The sequence below is a fragment of the Tamandua tetradactyla genome, chromosome 7 (assembly GCF_023851605.1).
Source record: "Tamandua tetradactyla isolate mTamTet1 chromosome 7, mTamTet1.pri, whole genome shotgun sequence".
Classification (NCBI taxonomy): Eukaryota; Metazoa; Chordata; class Mammalia; order Pilosa; family Myrmecophagidae; genus Tamandua; species Tamandua tetradactyla.
In genome coordinates, this window is record NC_135333.1 from 106,769,346 (window position 1) to 106,787,234 (window position 17,889).

General features: G+C 35.8%; 1 protein-coding gene across 5 annotated transcripts in view; it reads right to left on the minus strand.

Moving 5' to 3' along the window:
* Positions 1 to 837: 837 nt before the first annotated feature.
* SLC38A4 (solute carrier family 38 member 4) overlaps positions 838 to 17,889 on the minus strand; it is a 40,243-nt gene continuing 23,191 nt past the window's right edge. For 4 of the 5 annotated variants that reach the window (XM_077170660.1, XM_077170661.1, XM_077170663.1 and 1 more), the window contains 10 exons: positions 17,670 to 17,751; positions 17,499 to 17,581; positions 17,331 to 17,389; positions 16,255 to 16,530; positions 16,043 to 16,122; positions 14,635 to 14,735; positions 10,724 to 10,848; positions 5,504 to 5,648; positions 4,383 to 4,480; positions 839 to 3,022 (listed from right to left, as the gene is read on the minus strand). In XM_077170660.1, the coding sequence (XP_077026775.1) occupies positions 2,921 to 3,022; positions 4,383 to 4,480; positions 5,504 to 5,648; positions 10,724 to 10,848; positions 14,635 to 14,735; positions 16,043 to 16,122; positions 16,255 to 16,530; positions 17,331 to 17,389; positions 17,499 to 17,581; positions 17,670 to 17,751 (1,151 nt within the window). In that variant the 3' untranslated portion in view covers positions 839 to 2,920. Of the gene's footprint in view, positions 3,023 to 4,382; positions 4,481 to 5,503; positions 5,649 to 10,723; positions 10,849 to 14,634; positions 14,736 to 16,042; positions 16,123 to 16,254; positions 16,531 to 17,330; positions 17,390 to 17,498; positions 17,582 to 17,669; positions 17,752 to 17,889 lie in introns of all 5 variants that reach the window. The other variant, XM_077170664.1, reaches the window with a different exon arrangement.

Genomic DNA, 17,889 nt, shown 5'->3' on the forward strand with positions numbered 1-17,889 from the left:
TGGGGAAATATATTCCAATTAACAAAAGACATATATAGATACAGAATATATAAAGAACTCCTATTAATCCAAAATACAAGATATATAACCTAATTTTAAAATGGGCTAGATTTGCACAAACACTTCATAAAAGAAGACATGAAATGGCCATAAGACCCATGATAAGGTTCTGACATTGTTGGTCATCAGGTAAATGGAAATGAAAGCCACAATGAGATATCATTTCACATACACTAAATAGGCTGAAATACAAGACAGTGCCAAATGATGGTGAAGATGTGGAGCAACTGGCACTCTCTTACATGTTACTGGTGGAAATGAAAGTGTTATAAGCCTTTGAAGCATTTTTTGCAATTTCTTATTAAGTTAAGCACACTCTTAGTAACCATCAATCCCTCTGATAGTTCACCATTTCTACCCATATTAAATGATTGCTTCTCAATTAACTATAAAGAGACTTTTCCTCTACACTGATTTCAGGAGGTGTATATGTGATGAAATAAAATAAAAATGATTTAGGGTTAGATATTTATGTTGCCAGAATAAGATGGCAACTATTTTCTTGACAGTTATTAATATTAGTTATATGTCGGGAGGGCCATGGTGGCTCAGTGGCAGAGTTCTCACCTGCCATGCCAGAGACCTGGGTTCGATTCCCAGGGTCTGCCCATACAAAAAAAAAAAGTTTTAAAAAATATATATATTAGTTATATGTCAAGGTAACAATGAAAATGGAACATATATGAATAAGAAAGACAATATATAGATTTTAAATTTTGATTCATATATAAATAATACACAGCTTTCTTTAACACAGAAAGAAAATTACATCATAATCATTTGAAAAACTCATTTATTATATACCAATATACACTTTCTGTAATAAAAAAGCCTCCCAATACATTGAACCATCTTATAAATGAAATAAGAAAATATAATTTTCATCTGTTTACAAATGGGTTTAATTAACTACTATATTATACCATACGTATGTCTGTCCTGCAATATATGTGGACTCTAATCCTGAAAATGACCATGAAAAAAAATGGTGCTTTATTATTTGGCACTGTAGTATATTGCTCTTAAATATTTATATAATTCTGTATGTTGATGTTTTCAAGTTAGACATTTCAAATGGTAAGGCATTCAAAATATATACAGATTTTACAGTTTTCCAATTTTTAAATTAATCTTTGATATTTACATTTATGTATATTCAAATTAAGCATTTTTTTCACACTCAGAAGGTACCTTTTCTGCTTTCTTACTATTTTCATACACTCTTTAGATGAATGGAAATAAAACTACATCTTAAAGATGCCATTCACCATCTTTTTCCAATAACAGTAACTCAAAAGTTATGATAGTTTCTAGTAATATCAATTTCCATAGCAGAGTGCACCATTTTATTATATCATGTCTCTCGAAAATAACAGGAAATAAATGAATATTTTCTTAGGGACATTTCAGAAAAGCTATAATTTAGCAAGAGCTCATTATCGTACTTGGCTTTACTAAAATATACACCAAATGTACTGATTTGGAAAAAAAATAAACTGCAGAATTTCAATGCAGTGAGTAGTAATTTTTAAATCCATTTTATGTAAGTATGCTATAGAAGTGGGCAAAAATGATAGTTTGCATTTCTTTGTAGTGTTAACACTTTTATTTTTATGGAGAACTCTTCAACATTGTATTGAATGGCAAATGAATGTCAACCAATACCTGTGCATGCTACAATGAATTAAATTCTATTTTAGACATGCTGCATGAAAAATACAACCTTCGTATTTATAATTATTTGCAAGTAAGGAACTTATTGCAAATAAGTTGTAGATGATTATGCTATTATTATAAACACTGAAGAATATTACTGAAGTATATATAACTTAGGTTTCAAATTTAAAATATTCCCACTAGACAGATACATACACATGGATTTGAGCCACCATCTTAATTCCCTGGCCCCACCCACAATAATATAAATGTTTTGACTGTGAGAAGAGAAAACTACATGTGTAAAAAATAAAAATCAAAGGTACCACATGTTAAAATTCTGATGACTACATAATAAGATTATTTACATAAACATATAGCAAATCACAGTTTCCTGCACTGAATGTTTATCAAATAAAAATGTATCAAACAATACTGGGTAGTGTATCTCCACGTGAACTGTGGTCTTCTAAAAATTGTGAATGAGATCGGAAGACGAGAGGGAGAGCACTGTGCAATGATGAAAGTAAGACAAAAGGACAGCGGATAACATTAAAAAGGCAGATACTTCCAGAACAGGCAGTCTTGTTATTAACATTTTTTGTTGCTCTGTAACTTAAATTAAGCCCCTCTCTTTATTAGTAAAATGTTTCAAGGACGGACAAAATATTCCTTTACTTTTAACCGTAAGATGCTATACACTAATATCTAATCATTCATGCCCCTTACAGAGACAGTTCACAAGACATGCCTTTTACTTCTGTCATTAAAAAGACCCAGCATGTGTGAATTTGGGGAAAGACATTAACTAGTGATAGCTTTGCCACCAGGGCATTTTTGTTTGAAGTTCTGAGAATATAACTATTTGGTACTTTTGGGGAGCTGGCGTGGGGAGTATTATCTGTTGACCATTACATGCAGCTGCCCTTATATTCGCTTTTTCAGCAGCAAAAATATACCTTGATCATTTACGCTGCCCTAAACTTGGGTAGAAATGTGCATCACAGAATTTTAACACATAAACATCCAGTTTTGATAAAAAAAAAAAAAAAACAATGGTCCTGTCTTTGCAGGTGCCTGGTGAAATTACTAATAAATGTCTTTGTAATCTTCCTGTTATTTCCTATGAATAACAGTCCAATAAAGATAACAAATGTCTTTTGGAGCATAATTTCCAATAAAAAAGAAAGTATTTTCCCTCTAGTTAATGATGCTTGGAATTTGGAGGATTGTAAATCCAGTCAATTATAATAAGTGCCATGCTTCCAATCATGAAGATGATTCCAATCACAAGGAAAATTAAAGCCTGCAATTCAGAGAGAACTTGTTAGAGAACAAAGAGAAACCATATTTACTTAGCATATTTTGCTTCTATGTAATAAGTAAGGTGAAAAAGAGGAGGCCATAAAGGAATATTATATATGGTATTTTTCCAGCTTTGTAAAGCAAACAAATAAAAAAACAAGAGCCTAACATTTGTGGCATATTCTTTTTTAAAAAAAACTCAAAGAAATATATATATATGTATATCTATATATGTATATACATATATATACACATTGATATTTCTGGATAATAGGTATGGATAATTTTGTTTTTTCTCTATTTTTTTGTATAATTTTCCATTTTATACAATGAGCAAATTGCTTTGATAATCATACTAATTGTTATAATAAATAAAATTAAAATATGTCAGAGTTTTAACACTAAATGGGGCCTTATATACTACCACACAGACCATCCTTCTAATTCTATGTATTAGAAAACAGAAGGTAAAATTTTTTTCTAAAATTGTCTAGGAGATAATTTTACTCATTTTACGGCTGGTCAAACTGAAAATGGGTCACAAAAAAGGACAAATAACCTATTAAGGAGTCCAAGAAGGATAGGCTACATAAAGTGGGAGAATGGAAACCCTGGCAAGATGATGGAAGGAGCTTTTGATATGAAACTGTCCTGAAGTCCCTAGAGGCACTTGACTCCCAGACAAAATCTCAGGGAAATTCAGTAGGAAGCATTCTTTTCAATCCCTAATATAGGACTCTATTAAGAAGTTATTGCTAATATTTTATGATTAGAAAAATCACAATTATTTCCATATATGTTTTTGTAGTACTATTATGGAAAAGAAATGAGCACTCTAGTTTAGTAAGACTATATTTTGTATCTAAAGATGTTAACTGGAAAATGAATGGTTCTGTTCTGGATCACAGTCCACAGACAGACGAATGCTCCCATTGGGGGACAGGAGGGTTTTATGGAGGGGAAAACAAAAGCAACATCTTTTCTCTCGCCTGGAAAACCTAAAAACCACAGCTAACATGTTTAAATTATTTCATAGCATTTCTAGGAAACCTAATACCTTCCTGCATAATTTCACACGGGTTGTGTAATTTGGTGTGGAAACTGTTATTCATATAAAACATATATGGCTTTAAGAAAATTCCATTAGCTTTTGACATGTAGGGCAGACTCAACAACAAAAAATTGATATTTGAAGATACAAAACCCTGAAATCATCTGAGTGCCACAGATTCATCCCTCTTTCCCTCCACCAGACAATCCCAACCCACTTTGAATTTGGTTCTTATTTATCAATTCATGTTTCTGAATCATGTGTTGTTGAAGAATAGCGTAAAATGGGGAAGATTGCAAGCCTTACTTACTCCAATCTTTTGGGGTGACCTAAGAGGTTCTTTCTTGACAAGTCTAAGGTAAAAAGCTGCTGGAAGAATGAAAATCAGCATAGTGGCAGAAGAAGCCCCTGAGAGGAGAAACACAGGAAAAGTCAGTGCCTTACATAGCAGGTCTTGCTCAGCAAGGCAGTAAGCAAGGATACATGCTTTAAAAAAAACAAACTGAATATTCAGCTACTTTATTCTTTTTAGTGCTGAAAGCACACATTTAAAACACATGAGTTCATCTTGGTTGCTTATTCATAGGAAATATACAAAGAAAATTAAAATTACCTAGCATCATAGCTGCATAATAAGTATACATAACATATAATAAGCAATAAAAAAGTTGAACATAATAAAACCTCAAAGGTGATTAGTAATAGAAATATACACTAAGGAGGAACTCACCACATGACCTTCCTATCTACCTCTTAATTTTCAAGTTGCCTACACCTGGTTTTTAAAACTTTTATAATGTATTTTAAAATTTGAGTAACCCCTTAATCAATAGAATGAAAAGTCAAATATATTAACAGGTTATACAGTTAAGGACAATAATGTGCTATCATCAACCTCCTCCTCTAAAAAAATCCTTTGCAGTGGTACAATGGTGGCTCAGTGGCAGAATTCTCACCTGCCATGCCAGAGACCCGGGTTCATTTCCCGGAGTCTTCCCATGGAAAAAAAAAAAAACATATATATATATATATATCCTTTTCTGCTGAGCTGATTCTCATAGACTTGAGAGAGCTTCTTATAAGTAAACTCTATTTTCCTGATTCTTTTCTTCATAATGAAGAGTTAAGACCTAGGTACAAATCCTGGGCCTACTACAAGACATGGCTTCATTTGTAGGGAGCCCAGTCTCACCTGTCAGAAAAGGCAGCTGGACTAGATGACCATAATATTTTCTTATCCTGGGAATAGCTTCCATTGTCACTTGAGAGGGAGGTAAGGTGACTAGCTTAGCACTGGAGCAGGGTAAATGGGACTCTCTGAGTCTAAGATGGACCAAGAATCCTTAACTATTCCAGCACAGGCTCCTTGTCTACATCATTTAAGGAAACATATGCTTGCATTGATTGAATAAAAGTCTTTCTAAAACTTACCTATGAATCCAAATATGTATTTTATAGTTGGCACAAGGATGACCATAGTATTGTTAACTGCAATAAGTATTGCTGCAATCAAGAAATGTCTTATCCAGCTAAAGGGTCTTTTGGGAAATAAGAGTGTGATCACTGATGTACGAATCTGTAATGAAAAGTTCAAAGACAAGGGCCACTTCTTAGTTTTTTGGCTTTAATTACTATTTCAAATATTCTCATCAGTCTAAAGCACTTTCTTTCTTTTTCCTTTTACTCTCAAAGATCTTGATTGTTTTTTTTAATGTTTAAGATAGAGTGACTGTCAATTTTCTTTGGTAATATATCATGCTCACTTTCTCAGTTTTCAGAAATTTTTTGGTAAAAGTAATCTAAGTCAGAATGAAATAAAATTTATGATAATATATAATTCAGAAGCAAAAAAACACATTGCTCTCTAATTACGTCTTTTCAGACTGGATTAAGTATTCAAGGAGGCATTACATTGATTTATACATTATTGCAAAAGGAGTTTTTACAAACCTAGGTTTGTTTTTAATTTTGCATTTTATTTAAAAATATGATACTTTTTGTAGTCCTTTGTACTCATTCTCCTCTGTGACCTCCCCCCACCAAAGATTATAAATCCAGGCATATAAATATATATATATATATATATATATAAAGGCAGGATTTAGTAATCTTAACATTCGTCAGATATTAAGATTAGAATCTTGCACACAGCAGTTGCTCAATTAATGTTATTAAACTGAACAATAACAATCTTTCCCCTCCCTTTAGGAACCTTAACAGATTTCATCTCTGTTTCAGCAGCTGAAATAAGTAGGTAAAAGGTCAAGAGTGGCTCGGTTTGCAGAAGCTGCTCAAATTACACCAGGGTATCAAGATAAAGAGATACCTGTGGGTAGAGGAGGGAGTGCTGTTCGTGTTTGAATAGTTTAGCAAAGTTGAAAATACTCTTATCTTTAGAATCTTTTAGAGAACACTTTTTGAAATAGTAAAATTAGTCTATTGGTTTTTCAATAAGTGAGTACTTCAGTTAATTTTTAGAAATGCTAGTTTAAATTTTTAGTTCCGAAGCTCTGAATGGACATGGGAACTCATAAAGAAGGTGTTAAATATATTTTGAAACACATGTTCAAACGACAAAAAATCCAAGCTGAATCTCTCGCAGTTTCTAATGTGGCATTCCTTTCCTACTATTCTACCAAAAATTAAAGCCATCTGTTCAAATTTAAAAGGCAATTTCATTTATTTGAAATTAGTAGCAAACCAGAAAGTCATTGAAATGGTTTGAGTGACTTTGTAGAGGATTTTAAAAAATTGGATTAGTCAAAATTATGAAACCCATTCTGAAAAGTAGGCAGAGAAAAGCAAATGGTGCATGTATTTTGCCCAGCAGCCTATAAACTCTACATTATGACCTGCAATTAGTGCTCATTCAGTATTGTCCAAGCTGGTCTAATTAGTAGACTTACAAAAATCTTTTCATAATACATGAATAGTTCTTAAGGACTTTTCTGAAAGTGTTAAACTTGTTCAACAGTGTTCATATCCAAAGTTCTTTATCTTTAAAAGACTCATTTTCAAGTAGAGATCACAACTACTGGTGTTTAGTTCTTTGTTAATATTGCACTTTCAGTTCAATCAGCTGAGTAGAGGCAATCCTATACTTTCTGGGCCTCTGAATACAAGTGCAGTTTCCTAAGGTCTTGTGGCTCCCAAGAAAGACTGAGGTTTGGCCTAATGATGTAAGAGTATGTAAGAGTACAGAAAGTTTACAGGGATAATGGGTAGAGGTTGTTGGAGTAAATAGTGCAAGCTGGTACCTCACAGTGAATAAGGAATAACAAAATCCCAAACAGAATTGTTTATAGAGTTTACAATGCATTCCTGGATATTACTTGAGAGCAAACACGGAGATAGTGCGCTGGTGGTGGCTGTGAGTATTGTAAAAGAAGAAAAAGGAAATTTGATGGTCATTCCACATTAAAATGCTGCCCTGAGCAGGGGTGAACCTGGGATCATCTCATCCTCACTACTTGTATTTACTGATATCAGGACAGTGTGGCATCTTGGATCTCCACCCACATTGCCTGCTCTTCCACATATCTATGTGCCCCTTTCTCTACTGACAAAAACTAATAAGAACCTGGAAATGTGGGTCACGTGCTGTGGGTGGGGAATGTCCCGGCCACAGCCTGAGACACAGAATCCTTCTGCAAAGGTTCTGTGCAGCTCTAGAGAATTTATCTATTTCAAGAAACAGTGCCTTGAACAGGAACCTGTCAAGAAATACTGTGTTCTGATATGGAAACCCAGTGTGAAAGTCAGATATGTGAGGCAGAATAGAAAATGGATGCCTTATTTCTGAATTCTTATTTTTTAAAATCAACTCTCCCATTGCTTAGAAGTGCATCAGTTTTTCTTTGTAGGATTGTTTAGGGAAAGGGTACTGGAAATAGATCACTACTCTATGCCAGTTCATGGAGTATCTGTCATCTTTCTATACCTTTATCTACATTCAAAACAGGAGACGTGAAGGCAGTATGAGTGAAAATAATGATTTTACTATGATAAAATGGAAGAGAATTACCTAGAGGATCCCCGAAATGATCTCCCTTTTAAGGTGTGGCAAGTGGATTTTGAGTCTGTGTTTTTAATAAACTTGTAAGAATGATTTGTTTTTTTCATGTGGATGTGTGAACTTTATTGCATAAACTGGAAATGGCATCATCAAAAATCCTCAGGGAAGAAGGGCTGTCCCATGTTGGATTCCCCCACTAAATATCACCCCACTCTACATAAGAAAGAGAAAAGAAATGTTGGACTGCTGGTGAAAAAGCTATAGTCTTAATCCACTTCATTTATTCATTTGTTCAACATATATTTCAAGCAATTACTATGTGCCTTGTACTAAGAAGTGACAAAAAAATGAACCTAACTGAAGAAAAGAAAGATAATAGATAGAGTCATTGAAGGAAAAAATAACCCAAAACTATTGTCTCTCCTTGGGTTCCTAAGAAAAAGAGCCCATTATCATTTGTTGAAAGAAGGGGGTCACAATACCTAAAACTGATAGATTTTAATCCAAATTAGGTTTTATTTGTTTGCCTGTTTTACTAATTGTATGTGGGGATATCAAGGTAAAGTAAATAAATTTATTGGTCAAGAGTTTCTTATTTCAAGTAACCTTTTAGGAGAAACATGCTGTAACTCAGAGTTCAGACATTGAAAATCTTGGCTCTAAATTGTAACAAACAAACAAACAAAAGCACCAATAATAACTGCTATCACCTGGGAGAAAAGTAGCTGAATTTAGCTTTGTTTATGACTTGTTTGTGACAAGGTTGTTGTCAGTCACCAGCTCTATGCCATTTATGGAGACTTGGCTCACTTAGCCCAGATTTTCACCCAAACTGAGATTCATGGCAAGCATCAGCATGAGAAATAACCTATGTTTTATCTGAAAATTGCAATTTATGCACTTCAAGAAAACACAGGACTCACTTGGAGACTGTTTTTCTTAGCACACACTGTTGAGCTCATCCTGTGTGCCTGTCACTGTGCAGGTCCCTAACCTCCAGGGACTTATAACTTCTTGGGGAAGCAGACATGGATACAGATCTTATTCAATGTAGTATTTTAAGGGTGAAGACCCAATTATGTGCAAAATATTTTACAAATGTTAATATTGCATGGAAGTCCATAATAAGGCATAGCATTATTTTTCTGAATTTTGGTTCTAATGGGCATCTAATGAAAGATTATCAATTACTGCTGTTCCTGATAGTCAAATTTACACCAGTGCTTTCTTATTTGTCACATAGGGGAAGAACTTCTATAGACAGGTCTGGATTTTCAATGTGAAGGTGAAATCCTCATCTAGTAAATGAAAGGCCTATTTCTCTTCCCACTATCAGGATTGCAGCCATTGGCACATGCATTAATTCAAGTGTCACCAAATAGCTGTGCGGCCATGGTCAAGTGGGACCACAGCTTAAAAGCACTATGCTTGAAGCTTATGAGTGGAGCAATATGCAAGCACACAATGGATTCAAAATGCTGTGATTCAGCAATGAGTGCCTACTATGTGCCAAAATTTAGTCAATCAAATCTTTACCATTCAAAAAAGAACTCCAGATATTCTTTTTGCAGTGAAGCTATTTGCTTGGAAGTTTTATCCTACAGTATATCTTCTGTGTATAACTGTCTTCTGCTTTATACCTAAGATTGAGCTGATTTTAGGCTAACGCTGTGGGTGTGCCATCTGAAATAGTTTCAGATGTATTAGAGTGAAGATATTAATTAAAAGTAAAATATTTGCCACTATCGTATAAAGATCTGATTTCATGTACTTATGAAAAAGCAATGTGCCAAAAAATATCTTAGCACACAAGCTACATTTAAAGCAACCACAGTATCGTTATATAAGTAGTTCTCATATCCTGGACCCTGTATGGAACATTCTGTATAAGACAGCACTGTCTACTGTGTCACTTATTTTTTCCCCTAAAATGAATGAGTAAATTCAGTGTTTATGAAAGGAGAAGAGTTGGCAGCAGGGAGAAGACCTATGTTTATCCATAGGTAGTGGTTTTAGCTCGCACAGTACAAATCTCCACTACCAGCTCTACTCTGTGATTCCAGAACAAACTGACTCCAATGGCAAATGCCAAGAAGGGGCAACCCCAGTATGAGTTTGGCAGAAGGCATGTGTCAATTTCAGAAGAGGAGGAGATATATGAGTGGATAACATAACTATGTTTCAAGAAATTTGGTTCTGGTGTATAACTTACTTAATATGAGTCCCTTTCTCATTAACCTTCAAAGTATTAATTAAATAAGCTGACTTTTTGATGTTTTTACAACAGAACAAATTGGAAAAAATGAAATGCCTTCAAAACTGTGGTGAAAATGCAATATGATTTGAAAGTTGATGACTTTGGTTTGCAAGTTTCAGAAGTTATATGAACCCCTACTATATTTGAATTAATCCACTAGATAGAAGCTCATGATCTACTTTTTGAATTTGAGATTAAATGTTCTTTAAAAATACTTAACACCTACAAATATTTGTGGCACTTACATATTAAATGGGGAATTTTAAGTGACACATAAAATAATAATGTCCTCAGGCATTGCAATTGAAAACATACATTAGAACATGCATTTTTGTCTGAGATCAAGCAGGTTTCTTCCATCAAAGCTTTGTGCACTTACTGGGAACAGGACAATGGGTACAGTTAGGGTGACTGCTACAAGGACTGCCAGGCGCACCATGAGGAGAGGGGTATCAAATGTGTAGACTGTGATGTAAGCATGAAGTAGTTCATCTTCAACTTCTCCTACAAAGAGAAAGAAGAGAACTGAGTTCACTTGGTGTTATCAATTCTGCACTGGCTAACAATGCTAATATTTTACTGAGGTTTGCAGTAAAAGGGGCCCATGTCTGGGAATTTAAAACCTCCATTCTTATCCTGCCTGAGTTTTATTACCTATGTGACTTTTGTTCAAATGAAGCCTTTACACAGGGGCAGGTCCAGATTTGGAGCCCCCAAAGCTTATACAGTTGTAGGAGCTAATATAAAATTGCTAAGGCATTTCTCTAACTCATTAGCATCATGATAAACTCATCACTGTTCTACAAAAGCATCACAAAATTGACAAAAGATTGAGGTTGTAGGGGCGGTAAGGCCCACACTCCTTCAGCCACTTACCTCTTGACCCCTGCCCAGTTATCCCTGGCACTGCTTCACTGAATGCAATATAGAAATCTTAGGACAAATGACCTCTAAAGTTTTTGCAAGCTCAACAATTATGACTCCATCATGACACTGAAAAGCATACTTTTAGACTTTTAAAGGTTCTACTTTTCTTATGAAACTCAGAATAAGTACAAGTACCATGAAAGGCTAAATTAGTGTGATTTTACAGGATCTCTCAATGAGTTTTTAGAGATGAAGATGCTGCTCCCCTTGATAACGCCAAACAGAACTGACAAGGAGATACCTGTGATATCAGATGTAGTTTGATTTGCCCACTACTCCCCTCAAAATTAGACAAAAAAAAGGTGAAAATACCTTTCCTTAACTCACGACCAGTAAGAAATTAACATCTAATCTAAATCAAGTGTTCGGTGAATAGTCAAAAGTAGAATAAGACCTAAGCAAATAGTGTGCCTCCCCCATATATTTCTTTTCAATTTAGCATGCAATCAATTTAACTTCCCAAGTCAGTCAGAAAAAAATCCAAGAAGTTAATACATATGCTTATGTTGATATATTAATTAGTGTGGACTTAAGCTATCAGGTCAAAGTTTGATTCCTGAAGTTTGTCTAACGGGCCACACTACATGGACGGGAATAATTATCCTACTCATGTTGTGTCCTTTAAGATGCCATAAAAGAAATATTTTGGGCATAATCTAATGTGGCATAGGCACATTTTTTCTTCTTCCATTTTTCTTTTTGATAATAAATTCCCAGATGTAAGGGAATTCTGTCATGCCCCTCTCTTTTCTTAGGAAACCATTCACAATGACAGAATAGAATGATATGTCAAGAAATATGTCTACAACTCCAAGTCCCCAGATTTGACTAGAGTGGTAAATAAGAAGCAATAGAAACTCAAGTACTTTATACTTTTCTGCCAGTTGCGTGGTAGGTAGTTATGCCACCAAAAGAGATTCACAACATGTAAGTGTGGCCATTCTTGTTTGTTTTTTTTTTTTTTTTAAATATTTTTATTGACAGATATTCACACACAAACAGTCCATACATGGTGTACAATCAATGGCTTACAATATCATCACAGTTATGTATTCATCACCATGATCATTTTTAGAACATTTGCATCACTCCAGAAAAGAAAGAAAAAACTCATACAACCTACACCCCTTTACCTCTCCCTTTCATTGATCACTAGTATTTCAATCCACCCACAATTTTTACCCCTTATCCTACCTGTTATTTATTTATTTTTTTATCCATATTTTTTTACTCATCTAACCATACCCTGGAAAAAAGGAACATTATACACAAGGTTTTCACAATCACACAGTCACATTGTAAAAATTATATAGTCATACAGTCATCTTCAAGAATCAAAGCTACTCGAACACAGCTCAATAGTTTCAGGTATTTCCCTCCAGCCACTCCAATACCCCATAAACTGAAAAGGGGTATCTATATAATGCATAAGGATAACCTCCAGGATAAACTCTCGATTCTATTTGAAATCTCTCAGCACTGACACTTTATTTTTTCTCATTTCTCTCTTCCCCCTTTTGGTCAAGAAGCTTTCTCATTCCCATGATGCCGGGTCCTGGCTCATCCTGGGAATTCTTTCTTACTTTGCAAGGGAGGTTTACACCCCTGGCAGTCATTACTCCCTGTGATGGTTTAAAAGGATGTATGCCCCCTAAAAAAGCCATGTTTTAATCAAAATCCCATTTCATAAAGGTAGAATAATCCCTATTCAATACTGTATGTTTGAAACTGTAATCAGATCATCTCCCTGGATGATGTGATTTAGTCAAGAGTGGTTGCTAAACTGGATTAGGTGATGACATGCCTCCACCCATTTGGGTGCATCTTGATTGGTTTATTGGAGTCCTATAAAAGAGGAAACATTTTGGAGAATGGGAGATTCAGAGAGACCAGCACCACAAAGCAGAGAGTCCATGAGCCAGCGACCTTTGGAGATGAAGAAAGAAAACGCCTCCGGGGGAGCTTCATGAAACCAGAAGCCAGGAGAGAAAGATAGCAGATGACGCCGTGTTTGCCATGTGTCCTTCCAGCTGAGAGAGAGAAGCCCTGACTGTGTTCGCCATGTGCCCTCTCACTTGAGAGAGAAGCCCTGAACTTCATCAGCCTTCTTGAACCAAGGTATCTTTCCCTGGATGGATGCCTTAGATTGGACATTTCTAGACTTGTTTTAATTAGGACATTTTCTCGGCCTTAGAACTGTAAACTAGCAATTTATTAAATTCCCCCTTTCAAAAGCCATTCCGTTTCTGGTGTATTGCATTCCAGCAGCTAGCAAACTAGAACACTCACCTTCCCACATAGAGGGAAGGGCTGTGAGCTCACCTGTCAAGTTGGCTTAGAAAGAGAGGCCACATCTGAGCAACAAAAGAAGTTCTCTGGGGGTGACTCTTAGGCATAATTATCAGTAGGCTTAGTCTACCCTTTGCAGGAATAAGTTTCATAGGGGCGAACCCCAAGATCGAGAGCTTGGCCAATTGATTAGGTTGTCCCCACTACTTGTGAGAATATCAGGAATTCTCCAAATGGAGAAGTTGAATATTTCCTCCTTTGTCCCAGTTCCCCAAAAGAACTTTGCAAATACTTCTTTATTCACTGCCCAGATTACTCTGGGATATATCAGGGTATCACACTAATCTGGACAAACCAACAAGATCCTACACCCTATTCAAGATTCTGTGTACTTCTGGTGTTCAACTAAAATGACCATACAAGTTAGGTAATGCGCTGCCCAAAATATAAGTTTTGCACCAAATAAACATCTCTCCCTTTGGTCTCACACAGACGTTGGAGTTTTAAAATGTAGACAATATCATCCTTTATGCTGTATTCTGATCTACCCCAGTCTTATCCAGATCAGCTTCATTCATAGCTCAAGTCAAAGTCTGATCCCTTTTTCAACTTTTTAAACAGTTCTTGTATGGTGTGGTGCTGACTTTCAGAGCTCTAACTCTGAATCTCAGGTGTCAGATTAATACCTCAAGTTTCTGGGAATGACCAGGTTATATACATACAGCTCAGTATCCACTCTCATTTTGTCTAGTCTAAGATAGACTAAGAAATCAAGCAAAAAAAAATTTTTTAAATGCTATCTATCTCTGAAAGAAAATAATCTGAGGGAAATTTTTTATAAAATACATGTATTTTGTAAATACATATATGGATTTCCAACAATTCACAAGTTGTTGGAAGCCAGAGTGTTTCAGGCCCCATTTCCATAGGCCAAGTGGCAAAACTTAAATGAGTATATGGCATCTATAACTCATGCTGCTTATAGAGGGCAATTAAAAGAATTATACCTACTTGGGTTAATGATCAGACTAATCAAGAATTGCACAAGGGAATGACCCTGAAAAAGTGACCTACCATAGAAGGTTAGATAGCCAAAGAGGGCAGCAAGCAGGTACATGATGAGCATCCCCGTGATGGAGACATTGGACACTGTTTGCATCTTCCTCTGGGACCGGCTGAAAAAAGAAAAAACACTGAGCTCTGCTTCTTAAAACTTATAGAAATATCCATTTATAAAATTAAAATGAAATTCAATAAAGAATGCATGTCTGTGTTGCTCATAATAAAACCACGTCTAGTGCATAAACTTAGAGCTGATTTAAATTTGTCTCAGATAGCTGCTGAGGATTTATTTCCATTTTTCTTAAACATTCCTTCAGTCTTAGAAACAGCTATTTCCCTAGAAGAGGAAAAGCTTATTTCATGTCAATAAGTAAGCATGTCTACTGAATGTAATTAACATAAAGACATAAAGATTTAATTAAGAATATAATGAACATAAAGGTCAAATGGGCTCCTAATGTAAAAAGCTTTTGTGTGTGTGTCATGGTGAGATGAATTTAATGAGGGAAAAAAACCTAATAGAAACAGAATAGCACTACTTCTAGGAGTTCAGACTTCCAGGAAGCCTGATATCATCACCTGGACAGCTTCTGGAAACCCAATCTAGAGGACACATAGCTGTGGTCATTTGTTAGGTCTCGAATGTAACCACAATGAGTGAATAATAGAAATTGTTCCAAAAAAAATTTTATGAGGTAAATGAGAATTTATGGGGATGTTACTGCTATTTAGTGAGAATGAACACTGGAATTATTGATGTATGGATTAAAGGAGTTGAGAATTACAATGCGACATTCTCTTCTAAGCATAAAGAGGGGGAGCTGCTGTGCATAGGCTCAGACCCCATTTTGTTCTCAAGTAGAGGTCAAGCTCGAGGGACTAACCCCCCAAAAATAGGGGATTAACAAATCATAGGATATTAGATGGAAGAAACAAGATTGCCCAACGTGTCCATTTGACAACTGACAAGGAAGGCAGATGGTGTAACTCTTGTGATGAATGCCTTTTAAACAAGGCATGGGGACTGTCTACCGATGACATCAGTGGCTTGGGCAAGGTCTCCCTATCCCTAGTCTTTTGTCTTCAGGGTATGGTCACTTCCGATTCTGATGACATCATTTTTCCTGCCAAAATCCAAATGCAAATTCCCCACCCCTGGCAAAACCGTTATAGCTACAGATTCCTCCATCTGATCTGAACCCTTCTCCTGGACTATTTGGTTGGAGGAATAGGGGAGAAGGAAGCCCACTGAGAGGGCTGATTCACACTTTAATGCTTAAAGCACATTACTGAAGAGTGGTTGTAGCATAAACTTTCTCTGAAGAGGAAGCTAGAAACCATGCTTCTGCATAAAGACCCTTTGAACACAGGAATACATTTTGAAAGCAAGTTAGAAATGCTCATATGATGACTGCCTTACTCTTTCAGTTCACTGTAGATGGGAAGGACCTCAGGGTGGCATACAAAAGCAAATGCTAGGATAGGAATTGCATAGGCCGTCTGAAAAACAAAGACAACACCGAAAGTTTAGCCTTCCAATGCAGATGGAAATCCCAGGCCATCTCCATTTATGAAATAAAAACTCAGAGGCCACATTTCAAGTCTCATTAGCGGGCTAGGTCTCTTACTCACCCGGGAGTTGAAAACAAAATATTTTGGTTGACACTTGTCATCAGTATGGGCTTCATAAGCTACTCCACTGTCATGAAGAGGACCCTTGGCCTGGTTTTCGTCCAGCCCTGCAGGATTCTGGTGGGTATAATCCATCATGAAGTTGACACCAGCACTCTCAGAGTTATTGGGTAATGTTACCACGTGCATCGTAAGTGTGTTGTTAAATGTCATATTTCCAACATTGTGATCCAGAATAGGCAGAGGGCAGGGTATTTGGAATTTCTTGTAAATCACCTAAATCCAGTCAATAAAAAAAAAAGTCAGCCTGCTGAGGAAAAATAATAAAATAAAAATTCATATGCATGGTTTATTCAGGGTGGGGGAAACTCTGCTGAGGATTCCTTTTAGGACTAATGGACACCAGAGACTGCCTCTATCCTCTGTTCTAAGGGATAGATTGGAACTATAGCTGACAGCCCTGCCCTTTACAGTCAATAGGTCAGTATTTTGCATGAATCCATCCCAAGCCACGTTCATACCCTTCCATGAAACAGGAATGCGAGTCATCAAAAAATAACTCTTCTCTCATTGCCTCTTCGAGGAAATGTTTTAATTTTGGCATCCATGATATTGTAAGAAGCTCCTGGTTATTTTTTGTTTGTTTGTTTTTCGGGGCGGGGGTGGAGAAGTGGTAAGCTTTCTTCTTTAATTTCACTTTTGTTGCCCTCTCTTCATGGATAGAATGTATGATAGAAAATGGCTAATTCATGTGAATATGACTAATTTTATAGCCTATGCATTTCTCTTGTAGGATTCTTTACTTCTTCCTCCTGTCTTCTAAATACTGGTTTATTGTCATGTCTCTGCTTAATGCATTCACTGGGTATACACCCAGTGTACCTAGAACATATCATTAGCAGCTACCTTGACATTCTAGCTCAACTATTTTTAAACTACTCTTTTCTTATTCCAAATTAGAACACAAAAAATTGCTTGTGATGCAAGAACTATTTCATGCTTTTGAAGTGTCTGAGCAAAAATGAGGGCACTAATTCAGTACCAAGCTACAGGGATCATGACAATAAATCACTTACCACACTGACAAAAAACACCATACATGTAAGAGAAAATCCACTGGTATAACCAAGGTAACCTAGGAGTTAGCAGAAAAATTCTGGAAGGTGAATATTCCATCTACAATCAGCTTATCTATTAGAATATAAAATGCAAATAAAAATATTTTCACATGAAAATGGCTTTACCTAAATTTTTAAGAAGAGAAAGTGGAAGAATAATCCCAACAGATACAAATATAACGAGGTAGTTGCCATTGAGGTACCATTCTCTAGAAGAGAAAGAGAAACAAGACTGAGGATCAGAAAAGATGAAGTAGAATGAGTCAGTTGATGTTATAGAGATAATATAGGACATACCCAGTATTTTCTTCAAGTCCCATGAATGCTTTGATTACTTCAGGTAGTTCATATTTAATAATAAAGAGGTAGCTTGACATTGCTAAAAAGGAAAACATGATAGCTCAGTGATACACATAGCACTCAAGACACATTTATGTTAAAAGAAGTCATGACATTTGGAGCATCCTTTCTTCTCAATATCATGAGCATATAATCCCCCATATGGAAAGAAAAACCA